This window comes from Lindgomyces ingoldianus (genome assembly GCF_010093535.1).
Source record: "Lindgomyces ingoldianus strain ATCC 200398 unplaced genomic scaffold BDR25scaffold_11, whole genome shotgun sequence".
Taxonomy (NCBI): Eukaryota; Fungi; Ascomycota; class Dothideomycetes; order Pleosporales; family Lindgomycetaceae; genus Lindgomyces; species Lindgomyces ingoldianus.
This window is the reverse complement of record NW_022985172.1, coordinates 1141673-1161550: the sequence shown is the minus strand read 5'-3', so window position 1 is coordinate 1161550 and position 19878 is coordinate 1141673. Positions and strand designations below refer to the sequence as shown.

The 19878-nt window shown below is 39.4% G+C and overlaps 4 protein-coding genes across 4 annotated transcripts; 1 reads left to right on the top strand and 3 right to left on the bottom strand.

Moving 5' to 3' along the window:
• Nucleotides 1-9142: 9142 nt before the first annotated feature.
• Nucleotides 9143-10364, bottom strand: BDR25DRAFT_302686 (uncharacterized protein). The gene is made up of 2 exons (XM_033689848.1): nt 9904-10364; nt 9143-9856 (listed from the first exon to the last, which is right to left on the bottom strand). Exons 1-2 carry the CDS (start codon nt 10279-10281, stop codon nt 9446-9448), a joined length of 789 nt encoding a protein of 262 aa, XP_033549388.1. The 5' UTR covers nt 10282-10364; the 3' UTR covers nt 9143-9445.
• Nucleotides 10365-10426: 62 nt separating this feature from the next.
• BDR25DRAFT_366533 (MFS general substrate transporter) lies at nt 10427-12041 on the bottom strand (the record flags this gene model as incomplete). Its single annotated transcript, XM_033696960.1, has 5 exons — nt 11789-12041; nt 11476-11731; nt 11308-11441; nt 10596-11244; nt 10427-10476 (listed from the first exon to the last, which is right to left on the bottom strand). The coding sequence occupies exons 1-5, from the start codon at nt 12011-12013 to the stop codon at nt 10427-10429; spliced, it is 1314 nt and encodes a 437-aa protein (XP_033549387.1). The 5' UTR covers nt 12014-12041.
• Nucleotides 12042-13440: 1399 nt separating this feature from the next.
• BDR25DRAFT_392896 (uncharacterized protein) lies at nt 13441-17597 on the top strand (the record flags this gene model as incomplete). The annotated part of the gene is made up of 4 exons (XM_033698232.1): nt 13441-13826; nt 13885-17314; nt 17375-17493; nt 17555-17597. The coding sequence occupies exons 1-4, from the start codon at nt 13789-13791 to the stop codon at nt 17595-17597; spliced, it is 3630 nt and encodes a 1209-aa protein (XP_033549386.1). The 5' UTR covers nt 13441-13788.
• Nucleotides 17598-17740: 143 nt separating this feature from the next.
• BDR25DRAFT_392895 (uncharacterized protein) lies at nt 17741-18985 on the bottom strand (the record flags this gene model as incomplete). Its single annotated transcript, XM_033698231.1, has 2 exons — nt 17741-18883; nt 18950-18985. The coding sequence occupies 2 exons, from the start codon at nt 18983-18985 to the stop codon at nt 17741-17743; spliced, it is 1179 nt and encodes a 392-aa protein (XP_033549385.1).
• Nucleotides 18986-19878: the final 893 nt, after the last annotated feature.

The window sequence follows — 19878 nt, the reverse complement described above, 5'->3', positions numbered from 1 at the left end:
TTTTTAGGTATGCTTTAAAGACTAGTAGTGTAGGTACTAAACTATGTAGGCTAGCTATGTTATTTAGAGCCTTAACTGCTATCTATAGAATAGCCTTATTATCTGTATAGTTATTTAGCTTAGTCTTTAAAATGTTAAACACTTATTAAAAAGGTGTGTGTACACACTTAACTTTTTTAACTACTTAATGTACTTCTATAAGCATCTGCTTACATGTAGCTTTTATAATCTTTACATAAGCTTAAAAAATTTTAAAGTAAAGTTTATACTAAAGTTATGTATAATGTAGTTTAGAGGTTTTTAATAAGTGTTAATCTAGCATTTGCATAGTGCATTCTAGGTATTTTATGTAGACATAGATTTTAAAAATGTAGCAGTCTAAAATAATATATCTACATTAATAACATATAGAATATCTTTATTATTAATTTATATAATATTAATAATAACTTTATAGTTAAAGTAAGTGTTATTTTTAATTATAAACTTAAATCTTTATAACGTACTTTATAGGCGAGTTGCTCACACACCTAAGTCGCTTACTTTTGCCAAGACCCTACTAAACCACCCTTCCTACACTAATGCATTCCCTACAACACTACTTAGACGCGCTAAAAGAATGTTAGATACAGCTTACACTTTAAGCTTTTAAATAAGACATAAAACTCTTAAAGAAATGTGCTATAGCTATGTGTAAGGTCTTATAAAAGATAATAAATAACTATAGCACTAGACAACCTTTACAAGCTAATTCTACAGCTAAATTATAAAGGCTAAGTAATAAAAAAAAGCAGGTAATTATTAAGACTATACTTAAGCTATATGCGCAAGGAATTTCCCCTTAGATAGCATTTATAGCTAATATAGCTAATTCTTTGCGCGCTAAGCGTAATCTAGGCTATGTTTACATAAACTAGCCTAGTATGTTTGTAAAGTGTTATTTAGAGCTTAAAGTAACATTTAAGCGTAAGTATAACTATAAGAAAGCCTTCTATAAGAGTCCTAGGGTAATTTAGGGCAGGTTTAGCCTTATAGAGAATATTAAAGCTAAGTATAGCATCTAGAATAATAACACGTACAACTTTAGCAAAATAGAGTTTATAATTAGCTAGATATCTTTTAACTATACTTGCGCTTAAAACTTTACTTTAAGCTTTAAATAACGCTTTACAAACATACTAGGCTAGTTTATGTAAACATAGCCTAGATTATGCTTAGCGCGTAAAGAATTAGCTATATTAGCTATAAATGCTATCTAAGGGGAAATTTCTTGCGCATATAGCTTAAGTATAGTCTTAATAATTACCTGCTTCTTTTTATTACCTAGCCTTTATAATTTAGCTGTAGAATTAGCTTATAAAGGTTGTCTAGCGCTATAGTTATTTATTATTTTTTATAAGACTTTACACATAGCTATAGCACCTTTCTTTAAGAGTTTTATGTTTTATTTAAAAGCTTAAAGTGTAAGCTGTATCTAACATTCTTTTAGCGCGTCTAAGTAGTGTTGTGGGGAATGCATTAGTGTAGGAAGGGTAGTTTAGTAGGGTCTTAGCAAAAGTAAGCAACTTAGGTGTGTGAGCAACTCGCCCATGAAGTACGTTAAAGCTTAGTTATATAATTAGTAAAAGTAGTAAAACTTCTTAATCTTTTCTAATACTATAGCATTAATGTTATAGCTAGCGCTAGTTAGCATCTTCTAGAGTCTCTCTATACAAGAGTGTCTAAATTAGTAGTAAAGGCAGTAAAGTTTTAATTTAGTAAAAAAGAACATAGATTTTTTTTTACTAATATTAAAAAAAGTATCTTTATTTTTATATAATAAGAATAGTTAGTAGTTTTGTTTTTATGTATAATAATATTTAAAATGTTGTTAAAGTATGCTCTAAGTTAGTTAGCATCTGCTAGTAATAGTAAAAATAGTGTTAAAGTTTCTAAAATATAGTATATAACTAGACTAATTAAGTTTTAGATTTATATAGTACTAATTAATTTTTTTAGTGTTTAGCTTTTAAAGCTAATATTTATTTAGCTAAGTGTCTAATTAATTTTTATACATGGGTTTTCTTATATATACACCTTAAGTTAAAACTTACTAATAGTAGAGATCTTTACTACACCTATGTCCTATAGTTTGCCTTAGTATACTATATAGTATTAGTTATTAAGGATAAACTACTTAGCATACTTCTTAGGTTTAATGCTGTAGATGTCCTTTTCTGTTGCATAGTGTAAATAGGCAGTAGAGGTGTTAGATTAAAGCACTGTTTCTAGGCTTCCTGAGATGAATGATGGGTTTGGATATGATGTATGGGATGATTATTAATTGTATTAATTTATTGATTCTTTTTTCTGCTCTACTTGTGTTGCTCGGCTTTTGTTTTTCCGATCTGAGTCCCTCACGCACTTGCCCTATGCGCGACCAGCTTGCAACATGCTGCAATTTGCAGCAACATACTGTTTGAGCTTATTGCTCGTACTATGTAGCAGCTTTCGTCAAGCGTTCCTCCTGTCTTGACAGTAGGTGCGCATATCTAACAAGAGGTAAGGTAGTTAATAGCTTTCTTAGCATTCTTACTCTCTTATTTTATTTTCTTTATATTATACAAATTATTCTTTTCTTTAAAGTAACTTTTAAAGTCTTAGATGTATAAGGTAATAGCTTTATATAATAAAGTCTTATTATAAAAAAATTTATATAAAGTAATGTACTAGTTTTTTACTTATATATAGTTATTATAAGAGTAGTTTAATAACTAACATTTTTTTATAGTAGATAAAGCACTTCTTTATCTATGTACAGTTATCTCTAGATTATAGCCTAAACTTAGATAGAGATCTTGTGGAGGATAAAATAGCCTGGCAGTAGCTGTTCAGAAGATCGGATGAAGTGACTCTGCTATCTAAGAGAGCTGAAGGCTCTCCTTATATACACCGAGCTTCGGAACATAATATCTCCAGATCCCGAGCTGCGTCCCAGGCTCTGAGCCCCCAGTCCCAGGCTCCGAGCCCCAGTCCCAGGCTCCGAGCCCCAGCCAAGGCTCTCAGTATACGCGACAGATCTTCTATGTTATCCTTTTCTATATAAAGGGAAGCTTCTCTTTTGTTGTGTAAACTCTTGTTATGCAGAGTTATATTAGTAGTGTTGAATAGGCTCTGACAGCTAGCTGCTTATAGTATAAGCGTTTAAGTAGCAAGAGTAAGAGTAGTGTATAGTGTGCACAGTGTACAGGGTAGGTAAAGTAAGAGTAACATGTTTCTAGTTCTATTACTCTTATCTTTCCTTTATATAGAAAAAAAAGAATATTTAGATGTTTACATATAAAGGTTTACACATAAGCATTATGTAACATAGATATGTAATTCTGCTTATGCGTAATTACTTATATCTAAGCTGTAACACTGCTACTATGTATAGACACTAGTAACTTTTTATTTTTATTTAAAAAGTTACTTTTTATACAAGTTACATCTTTTTTATTTATGTAGGTCTATCTAGTTATATTCTGCTTATACTTTACCTTATTTATTAAAACTTGCTTTAAGGTACTTTACAGGCGAGTTGCTTACACACCTAAGTTGCTTACTTTTGCTAAGACCCCACCCTAATAAACTCTATTATAGCCTATTACAACCTGCTCTAGCACTATATAGTATAGTACAGCTTAGAATATTATTTAGATACTACTTCTACTTCTTACTTACATATTTATGTGTTATGCCTAGTCTAATTGCACTATTTATAGCGCCTTTAAAATAGCTTACTTACTTTAGCTTACACCTACTTTTTTTTTATTACTATGCGCTTTAAACTTTTTTAAAGCTATTAAGTGTAAGCTTTTTTAAATTATTAAAGTTTTTTCTACTTTAATTTACTTTTTTATATAATTTATATTATATAGTAGCTTTATTAGCTGCTTAAAGCTTAGTAATTTTTTATTATACTAACACTAGCTTATATATAATTATTACTGCCTTTTTTAAGACTTTTTTAAACACTTTAACTATAAAAGTTAGTAAACTATTTATTAGCTTTTAAATTTTTATTTTTATAAGTATTAATTATAACTTAAGTTTTAAAGTATTACTTAGAGTTTATAACTACTAGAGCTTATTATATATAAGTAGTAGTAGTAACTAATAAAGTGCATAACTTTACATTAAAGCTTATTATAACTTATTATAGGTTAAAAGAAACTAATCTAGCACTTTAGAACTTTTTTTAAATATTACTAAAAGTAATTATAGCATTAACGTACTTCATGGGCGAGTTGCTCACACACCTAAGTTGCTTACTTTTGCCAAGACCCCACTAAACTACCCTTCCTACACTAATGCATTCCCTACAACACTACTTAAACGCGCTAAAAAAATGTTAGATACAGCTTGCGCTTTAAGCTTTTAAATAAGACATAAAACTCTTAAAAAAATGTGCTGTAGCTATGTGTAGAGTCCTATAAAAGACAATAAATAACTATAGCACTAGACAACCTTTATAAGCTAATTCTACAGCTAAATTACAGAGGCTAGGCAATAAAAAGAAGCAGGTGATTATTAAGACTATACTTAAGCTATATGCGCAAGGAATTTCCCCTTAGATAGCATTTATAGCTAATATAGCTAATTCTTTGCGCGCTAAGCGTAATCTAGGCTATGTTTGCATAAACTAGCCTAGTATGTTTATAAAGCGTTATTTAGAGCTTAAAGTAAAGTTTTAAGCGTAAGTATAGTTAAAAGATATCTAGCTAATTATAAACCTTGTTTTGCTAAAGTTGTACATGTTATTATCCTAAATGCTATACTTAGCTTTAATATTCTCTATAAGGCTAAACCTGCTCTAAATTACTCTAGGACTCTTATAAAAAGCTTTTTTATAGTTATACTTACACTTAAATGTTACTTTAAGCTCTAAATAACGCTTTACAAATGTACTAGGCTAGTTTATGTAAACATAGCCTAGATTACGCTTAGCGCGCAAAGAATTAGCTATATTAGCTATAAATGCTATCTAAGGGGAAATTTCTTACGCATATAGCTTAAGTATAGTCTTAACAATCACCTGCTTCTTTTTATTGCCTAGCCTCTGTAATTTAGCTGTAGAATTAGCTTGTAAAGGTTGTCTAGCGCTGTAGTTATTTATTATTTTTTTACAGGACCTTGTACATAGCTACAGCACATTTTTTTAAGAGTTTTATGTCTTATTTAAAAGCTTAGAGTGTAAGCTGTATCTAATGTTCTTTTAGCGCGTCTAAGTAGTGTTGTGGGGAATGCATTAGTGTAGGAAGGGTAGTTTAGTGGGGTCTTAGCAAAAGTAAGCGACTCAGGTGTGTGAGCAACTCGCCTATAAAGTACGTTATAAGCTACTTTAAAGCATAGTAAAAACTTTATTTTTATAATATAAGTAATCTAGTTATATATAAGGTTTTTAGCTTAACGTACTTTACAGGCGAGTTGCTTATACACCTAAGTTGCTTACTTTTGCTAAGACCCTACTAAACTACTCTTTTTCCACTAATGCATTCCCTATAACACTACTTAGACGTGCTAAAAGAATGTTAGATATAGCTTACACTTTAAGCTTTTAAACAAAACATAAAACTTTTAAAGAAATATGCTATAGCTATATATAAAGTTTTATAAAAGATAATAAATAACTATAGCGCTAGATAACCTTTATAAGCTAATTCTACAGCTAAATTATAAAGGCTAGGTAATAAAAAAAAGTAGGTAATTATTAAGACTATACTTAAGCTATATGCGTAAGGAATTTCCTTTTAGATAGTATTTATAGCTAATATAGCTAATTCTTTATGCGCTAAGTGTAATCTAGGCTATGTTTACATAAACTAGACTAGTATGTTTATAAAGTGTTATTTAAAGCTTAAAGTAAAGTTTTAAGCGTAAGTATAGTTAAAAGATATTTAGCTAATTATAAACCTTATTTTACTAAAGTTGTATATGTTATTATCTTAGATGCTATACTTAGCTTTAATATTCTTTATAAGGCTAAACCTACTTTAAATTACTTTAGAACTTTTATAAAAAGCTTTTTTATAGTTATACTTATGCTTAAATGTTACTTTAAGCTCTAAATAACACTTTATAAACATACTAGGCTAGTTTCTATAAACATAGCCTAGATTATGCTTAGCGCGTAAAGAATTAGCTATATTAGCTATAAATACTATTTAAAGGGAAATTTCTTACATATATAGCTTAAGTATAGTCTTAATAATTACTTACTTCTTTTTATTACCTAGCCTTTATAATTTAGCTGTAGAATTAGCTTATAAAAGTTGTCTAGTGCTATAGTTATTTATTATTTTTTATAGGACTTTGCATATAGCTATAGCACATTTCTTTAAGAGTTTTATGTCTTATTTAAAAGCTTAAAGCATAAGCTGTATCTAACATTTTTTTTAGCACATTTAAGTAGTGTTATAGAGAATGTATTAGTGTAGGAAGAGTAGTTTAGTAGGGTCTTAGCAAAAGTAAGCAACTTAGGTGTGTAAGCAACTTGCCTGTAAAGTACGTTAGCACTTATACACCTTTTTTAAAGAAGTAAAACAACCTACATTAAGTAGCTATAAAAAGTGTAATAAGTAAAATAGTATATAAATAGTAATAATCTTATTATTTTTATAGTATTACTAAAAATAAAGTAAGTTATAGCTTTTATAGCTATTAATAACTAGCAAATAGTAGCTACTAACAGTACACTTCTTTATATGCGCGTTAAAGTGCTTTAACTAGTCTAGACTAAGCTAATTAGTAGTCTAGCTATGCTTAAAAATTATAATAAATTAATTTTAAAGTAGATTTTTTTTATACTAGTTTAAAAAGTAGTTACTACTCTAAAAAATAATAAAAAGTAAAATAGCTTACTTTTTAGCATTAATGCTCTAGATAGCTATTATCTACTTTTAGTTACTTAGCTAGACTGCTTTTAGGTATTCTTATCTTTCTAAACTTATAATAACTACTTTAGTAAATATCTAGCTTATTATAAACTTTATTTTATTAAAGTTATATATGTTATTATTTTAGATGCTATAATTAGCTTTAATATTTTTTATAAAGTTAAACTAGCTTTAAATTACTATAAAAATTTTATAAAAAGCTTTTTTATAGTTATACTTACACTTAAACTTTACTTTAAGCTTTAAGTAACACTTAATAAATATATTAAGCTAGTTTATGCTAACATAGCTTATATTATGCTTAGTGTGTAAAGAATTAGCTATATTAGCTATAGCTACTAGCTAGAGGGGAAATTCTTGCGCATTTAGCTTAAGTATGTGCTAAATAATTACTTACTTTTTATTATTATTTAGCTGTTATAAGTTAGCTATATAATTAGCTTAAAAAGGTTATTTAGTGTGTTAGTTACTTATTATTTTTTAAAAAACTTTATAAATAGCTATAGCATGTTACTTAAAAAGTATTATATTTTATTTAAAAGCTTAAAGTATAAGCTGCATCTAACATTTTTTTAATATATTTAAGTAGTGTTATTAAAAATGCATTAGTGTAAAAAAAGTAGTGTAGTAGAGTCTTAGCAAAAGTAAGTAACTTAGGTGTGTAAGCAACTTGCCTGTAAAGTATGTTACTAGTAATGACACTCTTAGTTACTCTTTTACACTTAGTAAAATTCTAGTATATAATATTACATAGTATTTTAAAGTAGTTGCTTTACTTTATATAGTTTTATTACTTAATATAGTTAAAAATTCTAGCTATAAGCTAAGGTTTTTATTATTAGTAAATAATTTATCTATAAAAATAAACAGCTTTACACTATTAAGCTATAATAGTAGAAAAGTAAGACTACACTTACTATTATCTATTTACTATTAGATTTATATGTTAAGTGTGTTAATATTATTATATAAAAAGTTTATAGTTTATGCAGTAATAGATAGGTTAAATACTACCTCTAGTTAACATATAGATGTAATATATGCCCCTTTTATATATTACTTAACATATTATTATATAGCATCCTTATTCTTTAGGTTAATTATATAAAAGTAGCTTACTTATTTTTTTTAAGTAAAGACTACTATGTTGTGTGTAAGTTTAATCCTTTTACTATTAAACTTAATAAGCTGCTTTTTTACTAAAATAGTTTTACTTTTTATATAAAACTTTACTTTTTATAGTTTTTTTTTATGTAAAAATTTTTATTATAATGCTTAAAGTGTTATCTATTTATAAGCTAGTAATACTAAAAGTGTGCTTTTCTTTATTAGTAATTAAAAAGTAAGGGTTATATAAAAAGATGTGCATACATAGCTTTTTTTTATAGTAATTATAGTATGTCTTAAACTAATATAGTCTTAATTTAGCAGCTCTATATAAGAGTTATACAACCTAGAGTATTATATTTAGTAGAAAGCTTTAGTGTATTTTCTTTAGTAGCTTTTTAAAAAAAAGCATATAAGCACTAAGCTAAAAACTTTATATATAACTAAATTACTTATATTATAAAAATAAAGTTTTTACTATACTTTAAAGTAGCTTATATTGCTATAATAACTTTTAGTAATATTTAAAAAAAGTTTTAAAGCGCTAAATTAGTTTCTTTTAACTTATAATAAGTTATAATAAGCTTTAATATAAAGTTACACACTTTATTACTACTACTACTTATATATAATAAGCCTTAGTAGTTATAAACTTTAAGTAATACTTTAAAACTTAAGTTATAATTAATGTTTATAAAAATAAAAATTTAAAAGTATATAAATAGTTTACTAACTTTTATAGTTAAAGTGTTTAAAAAAGTTTTAAAAAAAGTAGTAATAATTATATATAAGCTAGTATTAGTATAATAAAAAATTACTAAACTTTAAGTAGCTAATAAAGCTACTATATAATATAAATTATATAAAAAAAAGTAAATTAAAGTAAAAAAAACTTTAATAATTTAAAAAAGCTTACACTTAATAGCTTTAAAAAAGTTTAAAGTGCATAGTAATAAAAAAAAAAGTAAAGAAGTAAGTATAAGCTAAAGTAAGTAAGCTATTTTAAAGGCGCTATAAATAGTGTAATTAAACTAAGCATAACACATAAATATGTAAGTAAAAAGTAAAAGTAGTATCTAAATAATATTTTAGGCTATACTATACTATATAGTGCTAGAGCGGGTTATTATAGGCTATAATAGAGTTTGTTAGGGTGGGGTCTTAGCAAAAGTAAGCGACTTGGGTGTGTGAGCAACTCGCCCGTGAAGTACGTTACAGTAAGATGAGCATGTTGCCAGGTGCGATATCAGAGTGCATCAGCACCACCCGATCGCAATGTCTCTGGTCATATTCAAAGACAGACTCAGTAGAGCAGGCCATGTGATGGGAGCGAAAGTTGAAATTCTTTTCCAAACGAGCTTCAAGAGAGGATGTGACGGGAAGGTAACAGTTCCTATTCTAGCACCAACATATGATGAAGCTCACAAAGACCCTTCTGGACGCACATATGGAGGCCATGGAAAATCTGGATTATACCTCAACTGCAGGATGAGGCTACCTTTGGGGAATGCCCTCGTTGTGCCGTCGGGGAGTTGTGTGGATTCTGCATCGCACCCGGCCGTCCATCTTGTAAGAAGCCCATTCGCCTTCGCAATATCCTCTTTCAGTCGATACAATTTGTCCGTTTTAGGCAACGCGGTCTCCAAGATCTCTTCGTCTGTTATCTCTTCATACTCACCAGGTTCTGCGGTAATCCAGCAGTGTTGTTCGTACTTGAACTCCTCGAGGTCGATGCCTGAGGTGACAAGCTCCTCTTGCACGAAGTCTTCCTTGATAGGAAGATCAACGCCGACGTTGCTGAGATCCTCTCCAATGTCGGCGTTCCCAATATCCTAAGTACATGAGTATCACACTCTGCACTAGTGGGGTGAGACGTTACATAGTTTGCATGCAGAATTGGTACGTGTTCGATCTTGATGCGAATCTTCCACAAGACATCCGTACTCTCCGCCTGTTCGTCTTCAACCTGGTCTTCGCCTGCGAAGTCATCAATATACCAGATTCCGCCGTCATCCGGAGTCTCCTTATCAATAAGTAAGAAAGGCTCTTCGCGCTCCTCTGCTCTCCGTATTTCCGCATGGGTAAGTCCGTGATACTCGGGCTTGTCTTTGATATAGAGCTCTGCAAGTGGGGTAGGAAATTGTGAGAATGCTCCACTTTCAAAGGCTTTGTGGATGGCGTCGAGCTGTTGAGGAGATAGCTCGGCTGTTAGAAAAGCCGTCAGCCTATGGCCAGGTTGGCGAGGAAGGTAGACCATTGTGTTCGTCGAGGAAATGGAGATGATCCAGGAAGAAGTCGTACCACGGGTTGTACTCTTATATTAATCTGGACTGGATCCTTTCTGGTTGGAATGATGTCAAGAGGATCTAGCTTTCTTTGCTGCCTGAAATCCTCCCGCATTTTCAAACTCTTGGCGGACTCACTTCGCCACATTCCATCATAAGTTTGAAGCCTACATAGTATTTTTCACTCCACCTCTATAATTTGTGCATGAAATCCGCACCCTCGAATCCTCAGTGATCCCCGTGTCCCATTGTGAAGGTGCTATTCTTACGTAATACGATAACATACTTGAGAAGACGGGAACAGAGATTGCGACCACAGCCACAGCACCAATAATACTCATTGCCGGGTCAATTCCAAGGGTATGAAACGTAGACCTGGCAATAAGAGGGAGTCCCGCTGTCATTAAGCCCCTTAAAAAAGTATTCGCACTAGTTGCACTCGCAGCATAAAGTCCGTAGGAATCCACGAGGAAAGTAATACATTGCTGGAAGATCAAGTTGAAACCTCTGCCAATGAAGGCGGTGGCGACTGCTGAAACTGCCCAATGGTATTTTGGGTTTGCCGTCCAGCCAAACCAGAAGAGGCCGATAGGGAAAAGGACCATACCAACAATCATCAGTGGGAGTCGGCCTTCAGGTAGGGGTTTCCCCTTGGCTTTAGCTAACAGCCGTGCGTATCGGGGTTCATTGGCTAAGTTGATGAAGACAGCGAAGAGAATGCCAACGAAGAAGCCCAAGAATGGAAGAGAGGCAGGAACTGGGGTGTAGTGGCGAGTCTCTAAATACACGATCGGGAAGACCTCCAGAGTCAGGTAAAGAAGGCTATAAGCGGAGGTATACAATGCGATGCATGTAACAATTGGGTCTGTGAACAGTATCCTCAACGGCCTTACAAAGTGTTTGGTGGCAAGACTTTTGAAGTCCAATTTTAGGTTCTCATGAGTGTGGAACCGCGAGGGGCTGCCTGTTTCCTTGCGCATCTAGTGTGCCTTCCTCACGAGCAATACAGGGTGGTAAAGCTCCGGGAGGGTGGAGGCTGTGAGATTAAAGACAGCAAAGACGATGATGGCTTCGATGAATTCCGTCCAGCGCCACCTCAGCTCCGAGTTCACGGCTGCTGCAGCGCCTATCACTGGTCCCAACGTGAATCCGCCCACTACACATACAGGGCAAAAGCACATGGCCCGTCCCACGAACGTGCGGCTGCCATATGTCCTCTAATGCAACGGAGACGTTGCTGACTGGAGCCGAACCGAAAACGCCAGCAAAGAAGCGTGTGGCAAAGACGCCGGCGGCCGTTTTAGAAGTTGCAGTGCCTATGGAAAAGAGGCCGAGACAGAACATGGGCGGCAAAAGGCTCCATCGCCGGCCCCAGATATCCAAAACTGGGGCCCAAATAGAGGGACACAAGCAAACCCAATGCTAGCTAGTATGAGTGTACGTTGATGTGGAAGGGATGAAGGGGGTAAAGACTTACACGTATAACGAGACGGAAAGTACGGAAACCTTTCGACTAACCCTAAAGACGCGCGATATGTCATTCTCAGCAGAAACAGTGATACTTAATCCCAAGCTGGAAGCAAAGGCTAAGAGATTTAACTGCAAGGTTACCTGGATTTTGCACGGGGTACTCCAATTCCCGGGATTTGCGGGATCCCCACCCTCTTCCTGGACGAGATAAGGCTTCGGGTATACGGCAGGCATCTCGATGAGGGAGGATCTAAGTGATTCCATATCTTTACTAAGTGGGCTGAGTTGTGCCGCTGGTAATTGCTGAGATGCTTCCATCTTTGGAACTTGTTCCTGACGTCTGGGGACTCGGTTGGAACAATGGAGAAGAGACAATGACGACACGCCTGATCACCGTTGGAATCGAGATTCCGCTCATCAAGATGAATGCATTCAATATTTGTACTTGAATAGGGGATAGCTATACGGGTACGATACATCGGTTACCGAAGGGAGAAGTTCGCGAGAGAACCCCTACGATGGTCGGAGGAAGAGCGAACCTAACGCAATTGAGACCGCGTGAAAGCGAGCTGGGCATGATGGTGATGATGATGATGACGGTGATGGAGAGTTGTGGGATAGCGACCTGTGACCTTGTACTTTGAAAAGGGAGAAAGGGCACACAAGAAAATGAAGCTATACTCCACTTGCATCTTAGAAGGCCAGGCTGGTCAGTGATGGCCCATTGAATACGACGTCCGTTGCGCCGCCTACCAATCGTCGATGTGAATCAGTGAGGGGCGACGTGGTCCACACATGGCATGCTGCAGTCTGGACATGACACAGAGCAGTTGGGGTGGTTGCGGCGGCTGGGAGATGCGGGGGTGTCGGAGTCGCGTCGCGCGTCGAAAGTGAACAGACGTGTGCCGCAGGAGTTGCAGTCAAAACGCAGCCATAACGCACGTCTGGCGACACGGTGCGAGTTCTATGTCATGTGTGCCCTGAGCCCACAGGATGCGCCCAACGTGTGCACTCGTCAATGGAAGGGTTGCAAACTGCACGCACACTGAACTGTCGTCGCCTCCGAGGCCCCGGTCACGGCACGAATCATGTCCGGACCCCCACACTCTCGCTGCATGCGGCTTGCACCTGCTGTATGAGAGTTCGCTGGCACTTTGCTTCATCCTCACTCTCGCGACTCCATTCGAGCCCCGAGTCTGTGTCCTTTATTGTAATTCGTAATTGTACCCGCCCAGGTCCAGGCCCTAGAAATCAGCTGCGTCGCCAGCATGGCTGACTCTAAGCTGAGCGAGACAGCTTCATCAACCACAGAAGCTCCCTCTCCCGCCCACCCACAACCTCAGCTTCCGCCTCCTGCTCAACTACCCTCCACCACAGCGAGACGGAAGATGGCCTCCGCCGCACCCTCCAAGGACCATGTCCCTCCCCGACGGCCCACGATGAGCACTCAAATGGGCGCCGCTGCCAAACGCCCCGCCACAACGACACCCAACAGAGCTTCGACGATGGCGTCCAGGCCGCTCGCGAGCTCGACAAGCCGATCGAGTACTCTTGGATCAAGCTTGAACAAGCCGCCGACGCGTCCTGTCCCCGGCACAGCTGCCAGGCGCACGGGGCTGGCCGCTTCAAAGTCAACCACCTCCGATGCCGAGCCAGACCTTGCGTCCGTCACGTCGGGGGATGAGAACAAGAAGCCTGCGGCTTCTGCAGCTTCACGCAGGACGACCCTATCCACTGCAGCCACGCGGTCCTCACCTGGCAAGGCGGCCACGACGGAGCGGCGGTCGACCATTGCCCCCCCGAGCTCGACAACAACAAAGCGTCCCCCGAATACCTCCCGTTCTGCCGCTGAGACGTCGGTAGCCCGAGCTACCCCTCGTCCGTCGCTGGCTTCCTCAACGCGTGTGACGACGACTCGGCCAACAACCACCTCGAGGGCAGCTCCAAGCGCTGCGAGCAAGACGCCGGCCTCACATGCAAAGAAGCCGTCGGTGCCCCCGATTACTCCCATGGCGGCTGAGGCTAGCTTTTCGATCCCAGAGGAAGAGTATGTGTCTGAAGTGAACCCCTCTACAAGTCTACCTGTCCTAACTAAATCTCTATAGAACCAGCACCGTCTATGTCTCTCCCAAGAGCGCCGATCTAAGCAAGGAGAAGGTCGCCTCCGATACCGAAGCCGACCTGCGAAAGACGCCCTTCTCCCAGGCGAAAGCTAACCTAGCCAAGCTCAGCGAGGAGGCGCAGCGCTTAGATATTGCCCCCAGCGAACCTGTCGGCGACCTCGAGTCAGACACGAAGCACAGGAGCGCTCAGATTATGCAAGACTTCTTCAAGGAGACCAATCTCCGCGAGAAGCTGCAGGAGCAATGCGATGGCTTGAGCCGCGAAGTAGACAAGCTACAGGTGGAGAGGACAAAGCTGAAGGAGCAGCTGGCCGAAGCAGAGGCATCTATTTCCGATAAAGATATACTCCTTGCCGAAGCACAAATTTCCAACGACGCCTCTCAAGCAAAGCACTCATCACTGGTCGACGAGATGGAAAAGAAGTTTGCGTGGGAGACCAGAGAACTCCAGCGAGAGGCCGAGCAGCTCAAGGTGGAGAAGGCCGCCGCTCAAGCGAAAATAGTAGAGGAAGCACAACGTGCTGCTGAGCTCCAGGAACTTCTCGGCCAACTTAACAGGGATCTTGAACAGCAGGGCCAAGAGTGGGATGCCGAAAAGGAGAGAGTGCTCCAGCAACAAGCCCAAATTGCCACTCTGACAGATGAGGTCAGCTCCCTGACACAGGAGAAGGATGCTCTGGCACAGCAGGGTATGGAATCTCGCGAGACCATCGAAGGATTACAGGTAGAATTGGTTGAAGTTGAGCAAGCCCATACGGATGAGCTCAAATCGCGAGATGACAAGGTCGATGAACTGTCCAACGCTCTCGAAGATTTGCACGCCGAGATGGCTGCTTTAGAGCAGCGCCACTCTGACGTTTTGGGAGAGACTCAGAGGGTGCTGGAGGCAAAATACACACTATCCTCCACGTTGGCCGAAGAACTCCAAGCCAAGATTGAATCTCTCCACCAACAGCACACCGATGATCTGCGCGTCAAGGATGAGATAATTGAGAGTCACATCCAAGCCACGAACGAGTTGCGGGAACATGCGGACAAGGTCCAGGAGAGGGCCGACCAGACCGCCGCAGACTTGGAAAACGAAAGAAATGCACATACCGAGACGGTTCACAATACGATTGCCGAGCTGCAGCAGAACAAAGAGGAGGAGCTTCATGCTAAAGAAATCGAGGTTGCAGCCCATATCCAGGCCATCGAAGGGCTACAAGAGCAGATCAAGACCTTGCAACAAGGAGAGACCGATGGAGTTCAGGTCGCTCAGCAACTTAATATGCAAATTGAGGAGCTCAAACAATATCACGCAGACGCTCTTAGGGTTAAAACTGAGGAGAACGAGGAGCTCTTGAAACAGCTAGATGTTATCAACGAGCAGCTAGGATCGGATGCAACACAGATGAAAGACTTGAAAGAGGAGATCGAGGGTCTGAGAAGGACACTTCAGACGCTCGAGGACGTGTCACAGCAAGAAGAACGGCAGCACTCCTCTAGCCTCGCTAAGATTAAAGCAGAGCTTGAGGACGCGAAATCCAAAGCAGATTCGTTTAAAACTGAGCTTGACGCTGAGCAAGACAGACACCGACAATACTTGCGGTCTCTTGGCGAAGATCACGAAGCTAAAATAGAATCCCTTCGCGAGAATCTCGAAGGTGACGCGAAAACCCGCTTAAACCAGCTACAAGCCCAGTGTGATGCCCTCGTTGCGGAAAAAAACGCATCAGAGGAAGAACACCTCACGACCTTGGTCGGGAAAACGCAGGCATTGGAAGCTCTGACCCAAGAACTGAATTCCCTAAAGGAACATTCCGAATCCGCATCTCAAAGGCTCTTAGACGCGGTTACAAAACACGAGCAACTTGTCGGAGAAAAGGCGGCTGTTGAAGAAGCTCATGCTACCTCACAAAGTATCTTGCTCGAGCTCCAAGCCCGTCATCACAGTCTATTGCAGGAGAAGGCTGCCGCCGAGGAGGGCCATTCGACATCACAAAAGCTTATTGCCGACCTTCAGGCTCGCCATGACAGTTTGTTAGAAGAAAAGACTACCGCCGAAGATGCCCATAGGCGTGCGCTCGGCGCTATTAAGCAGGATTCCGACAGCGCCTCGAGGCAGCTTGTGGATGAACTGCAAGCCAGGTATGACACACTCTTGCAAGAGAAGATCAACGCCGAGTACGGCCACACCACTGAGATGGAAAGTATGGGCATCGAGCGAGATATTTTAACGCAACAGCTTTCGGAATTAGAGAAGACGCATGGTAATATGCTCGCGGAAAAGCTAGCTGCTGAGGAGATTCATGCTAGAGCGCTCGAGTCACAGCAAGTCGAGATCGAGAGCAAGTTCGCTAACCTTCTCGAAGAAATGCAGAGCGCTGCTGCAGCTTTAGAAGAGGAGAAGAAGACCTTACTTGAAGGAAAGCAGGCTGCACTTGACGATCATACACGCCAACTTGCAACTTTGAAGGAAGAACTACAATCCGCCGAACATTCTGGTCTAGACGAGTTGACCGCGAAGTACGAAGCCCTTTTGACCGAGAAGTCTACATCTGATCAAGAACATGAAGCTGCGGTCGCACTTCTCAAAGATTCTCTCAATGAAGAGCATGAACGCACTCTTGGAGGATTGCAATCCAAGTACGACACACTCAATGAAAAGTTCGCTAAGACGGATCAAGAGCAAGCCGACGCCATTGCTCTACTCCGAGAGGAGTTGAGCGAAGGGCACTCGAACGATCTACTCGCATTGCAGAAGAGCCTTGACGAGTTGCAAAAGGCATATACCGACCTAGCCGCACAAAAAGCGTCCACGGAGAAAGCCCTTGAAGACGCTATTTCGGAACTGATGCTCGGCATGGAATCTAGTCAATCTGAAGCGGTTCAGCAATTGGAAAGGAAATATGATGCATTAGCGGTACAATTCGAAGCTCTAGAGGCCAGCCACACCCAAGCGCTTGAGGCAGCAAAGAAACAGGCGCAGGATGAGCACGAGGTTACACTTCAAGAGCTACAGTCGCGGCACGAAACCCTTTCTATGCATGTTTCCACGAACGCCGAAGTTTATGCGCAGCAGATCGACCGTCTGAACGAAAGCATCCGCAGTCTCGAGGCTGAGCGAACCCAGGCCGTGCGCGCTCTGGAAGACGCTGAGGACCGGATAGAGACTATGAAAGGTGATGTAGTAAGGAAGCATTTAGCACTCGTCGAACCACTGGAGAAAGAAAATATGCAATTAAAGGAAAAAGTTGAACGCTTGGAGGCGATTCTTGCTGCAGGTGACCGAGTAGCACGCGCTGCCGCTACAGTTGGCGAACGGCGGGAAATTGATACAGTTATGGAGGACGAGGAAGAGGAGGAAGATGACGAGCAGGTTACTTCAGGCGCGGAGTCGACCTCTGCTCCTCGCGAGGTATTGGGAACTGTAAGCCAACCAACCTTTAACCAAAGTTAATTTGACAACCAGCTGACGTACCGCTAGCAGTTAGCGGCCATGCAAGAAACTCTCTCCCAGCTTTCTGAGCTCAACAACGACGCCATCGCCGAGAGCTCACGAACTGCCCAGAAGCTTGCAGACGAAGACTGGGTAGCAGTTGAAAAGAGGTAGTTTGGCGTTTGGCTCCTCTTGTACCCACCTTCTCACGTCTCCCATTCCCTTCGGCAGCACCTTTACCTATACATTTTGTAATTCATGTCGCCCTGTTTGATACTGCCTTTGGTATTATACCCCCTGCACTGTCATTATATCCCTTGTAAACAATTTTAGCTTATTGCTATCTGAATGTTCTACTCTCACACTAGGACGCCCTCTATACATTTTTGAGACAATACTATGGCTTCTGATTGTGCTTTACACCGTCACTTTCTCCTGGCCCTCTCCTTCACCCCACCTCCTCAACCCTTCTTTGAGCGCTTCAACTGCACCTTTCCACACCGCATCCTCTTCGAAGCTGACCTTATGGGTCCTCCACTCCAGCCAATCCTCCGCTCTTGCCCCGCTCTCTGTATCCAATAACCCAACCCCGATGTCGACCATCTGCGATCTCTCAACGCAAGCGTACACGACCAGCGCCCCGCACTTTCCGCAAAACGTCCTCATAACACCGGGAGAGCTTTCATAGACTTTGGTGGTGCCGAAGACATGTTTATATGGCGAGCCGTCCGGGAGGCGGAGGGAAGCGGTAGATGTAAACATCCAGGAAGTTAAAAAGGAGGAGGAGCACAGGCGGCAAGATGTGCATACATCAGAAGAGGCATACCATTTGGTTTTATCCTTTGGGGTTAGACTTTGCGGCAGGTGGTCGAAAGAGTTAGGGCCGGGGCGAGATATGTAGAATTCGACGCCTCGGCAGTGACAGTGCGCGTAAAGCCTGTCGTCATCTTTAGGTCCTTTCATGGATGCAATTGTAGTAGACGCTGCCGGTACCCAATCACCGGTTTCAATCCACTGCGCTTGGATGGAGCCCTTCCATTTTCCGAGTTTCTTTCCGTTGATCTCTTCAAGCCAAATGCTCATGCCTCCATCCAGGGTGCTTGCTAAGTTCATATGAGAATGAAGATTCCAAGTAACCTCCTCGGCATCGACTAGACTAGCGGCAACGTACCACTGCCCCTCTCCCCCATCCCCATCTTCTTGTTCCATTTCTGTAGCCCTGTCTAACATATGCGCCCCACACGTGCTGCAGAAATAGCGAACCACGCGAGAAGACGATGCGTACGCGGTGAGTGTAGTGAAATTAACGACTGGAGTGGGAATGGGAGCGTGAATAGTGGAGAGTGTGCCATGGGTATGACGGCAGATGCTGCAGTGACAGAAGTGCGTTGGGAGGGGAAGGGAGGTGGCCGATACGGTGAACGTGAGAGTAGAGTTTTGGCACAGACATGTTGCTGAGAGTGTCCGCTTTGAAGATGACGGAGACATATTTGAGCAGTTAGATTCAGGAATGGGGGTTGGTTGAAATAATAAGAGAGGGATCAAATGATATGTGAATATCTAGAAAGACAGAGAGCGCAGGAGAAAAGAGAGAATTGATATTGCGTGAATGTGCGTTTGGTAAACGACGCGTGGTGTGACTCCTCTGCAACATGAGGGCATGTGATGCGTTCCACCGCATTAAAATGTCTTAGTATTCTCGCTTCGTTAGAATCCTCACCTAAATTACTAGCTAAGTTAGACTAGCACGCAATTAGTTAGATGTAAAGATGGGATGGTAGGTAGCACAGATAGCACTGAGAGCAAGCTTTTAGAGAAAGATAGGAGTGTATTGTAAGAGAGACAAATCGCTGCTAAGCTTTGCTTGTTAGGATATACAAAGCACAGGTTATATGACCTCTAAACAGGTTAGGTGAGGCCATACTAGCCTGTTCTAGGACATCTGGCCTTACATTATCCCCCCTTATAGTAGTCCTATAACTTAGAGGATAGAACAGATAACAATAGGCCTAAGTAGTATAATATAGTGTTATATAATACTTTAAAGGCTTACTTCTGCTTATTTTAGTTAATTTTATGTAAGTTTATTTAAAAATAACCTAAAGTTATTAAGTAAAAGTAAAGTAAAAGTATAAAGTAAAAGTAAAAGTAAAATAACGTACCTAACAGGTTAGCTAGCTACACAGGTTGGCTGGCCACTTTTGCTAAGCCCCTACTAAAACCACCCTATTCTAGCGCAAAACAGCCTACTTTAGCCCTATATAAAGTAATATAACATAAGATATTATTTAAAGTCTACTTCTACTACTTTTTTACACATACATAAGTTATGCCTAGTTTAATTACACTACTTATATTACCTTTAACTTAGCTTACCTTTTTTAGTGTGTACTTATGTCTTTAGCTTTTTCTTATTACTACACGCTCTAAACTTTTTTAAAGTAGTTAAATAAGCTTTATTTTTAACTATTAAAGTTTTTTTTACTTAAATTTACTTTTTTATGTAATTTATGTTATGTAGTAGCTTTATTTACTACTTAAAGCTTTATAATCTT

Excerpts from the sequence above, each read along its gene's own strand:
- BDR25DRAFT_302686 (XM_033689848.1), bottom strand. The coding sequence starts at position 10,281 with ATGGTCTACCTTCCTCGCCAACCTGGCCATAGGCTGACGGCTTTTCTA. Across the intron at positions 9,857-9,903 it reads CAATTCTGCATGCAAACTAT|GATATTGGGAACGCCGACAT; the intron begins GTAACGTCTCAC and ends TCATGTACTTAG.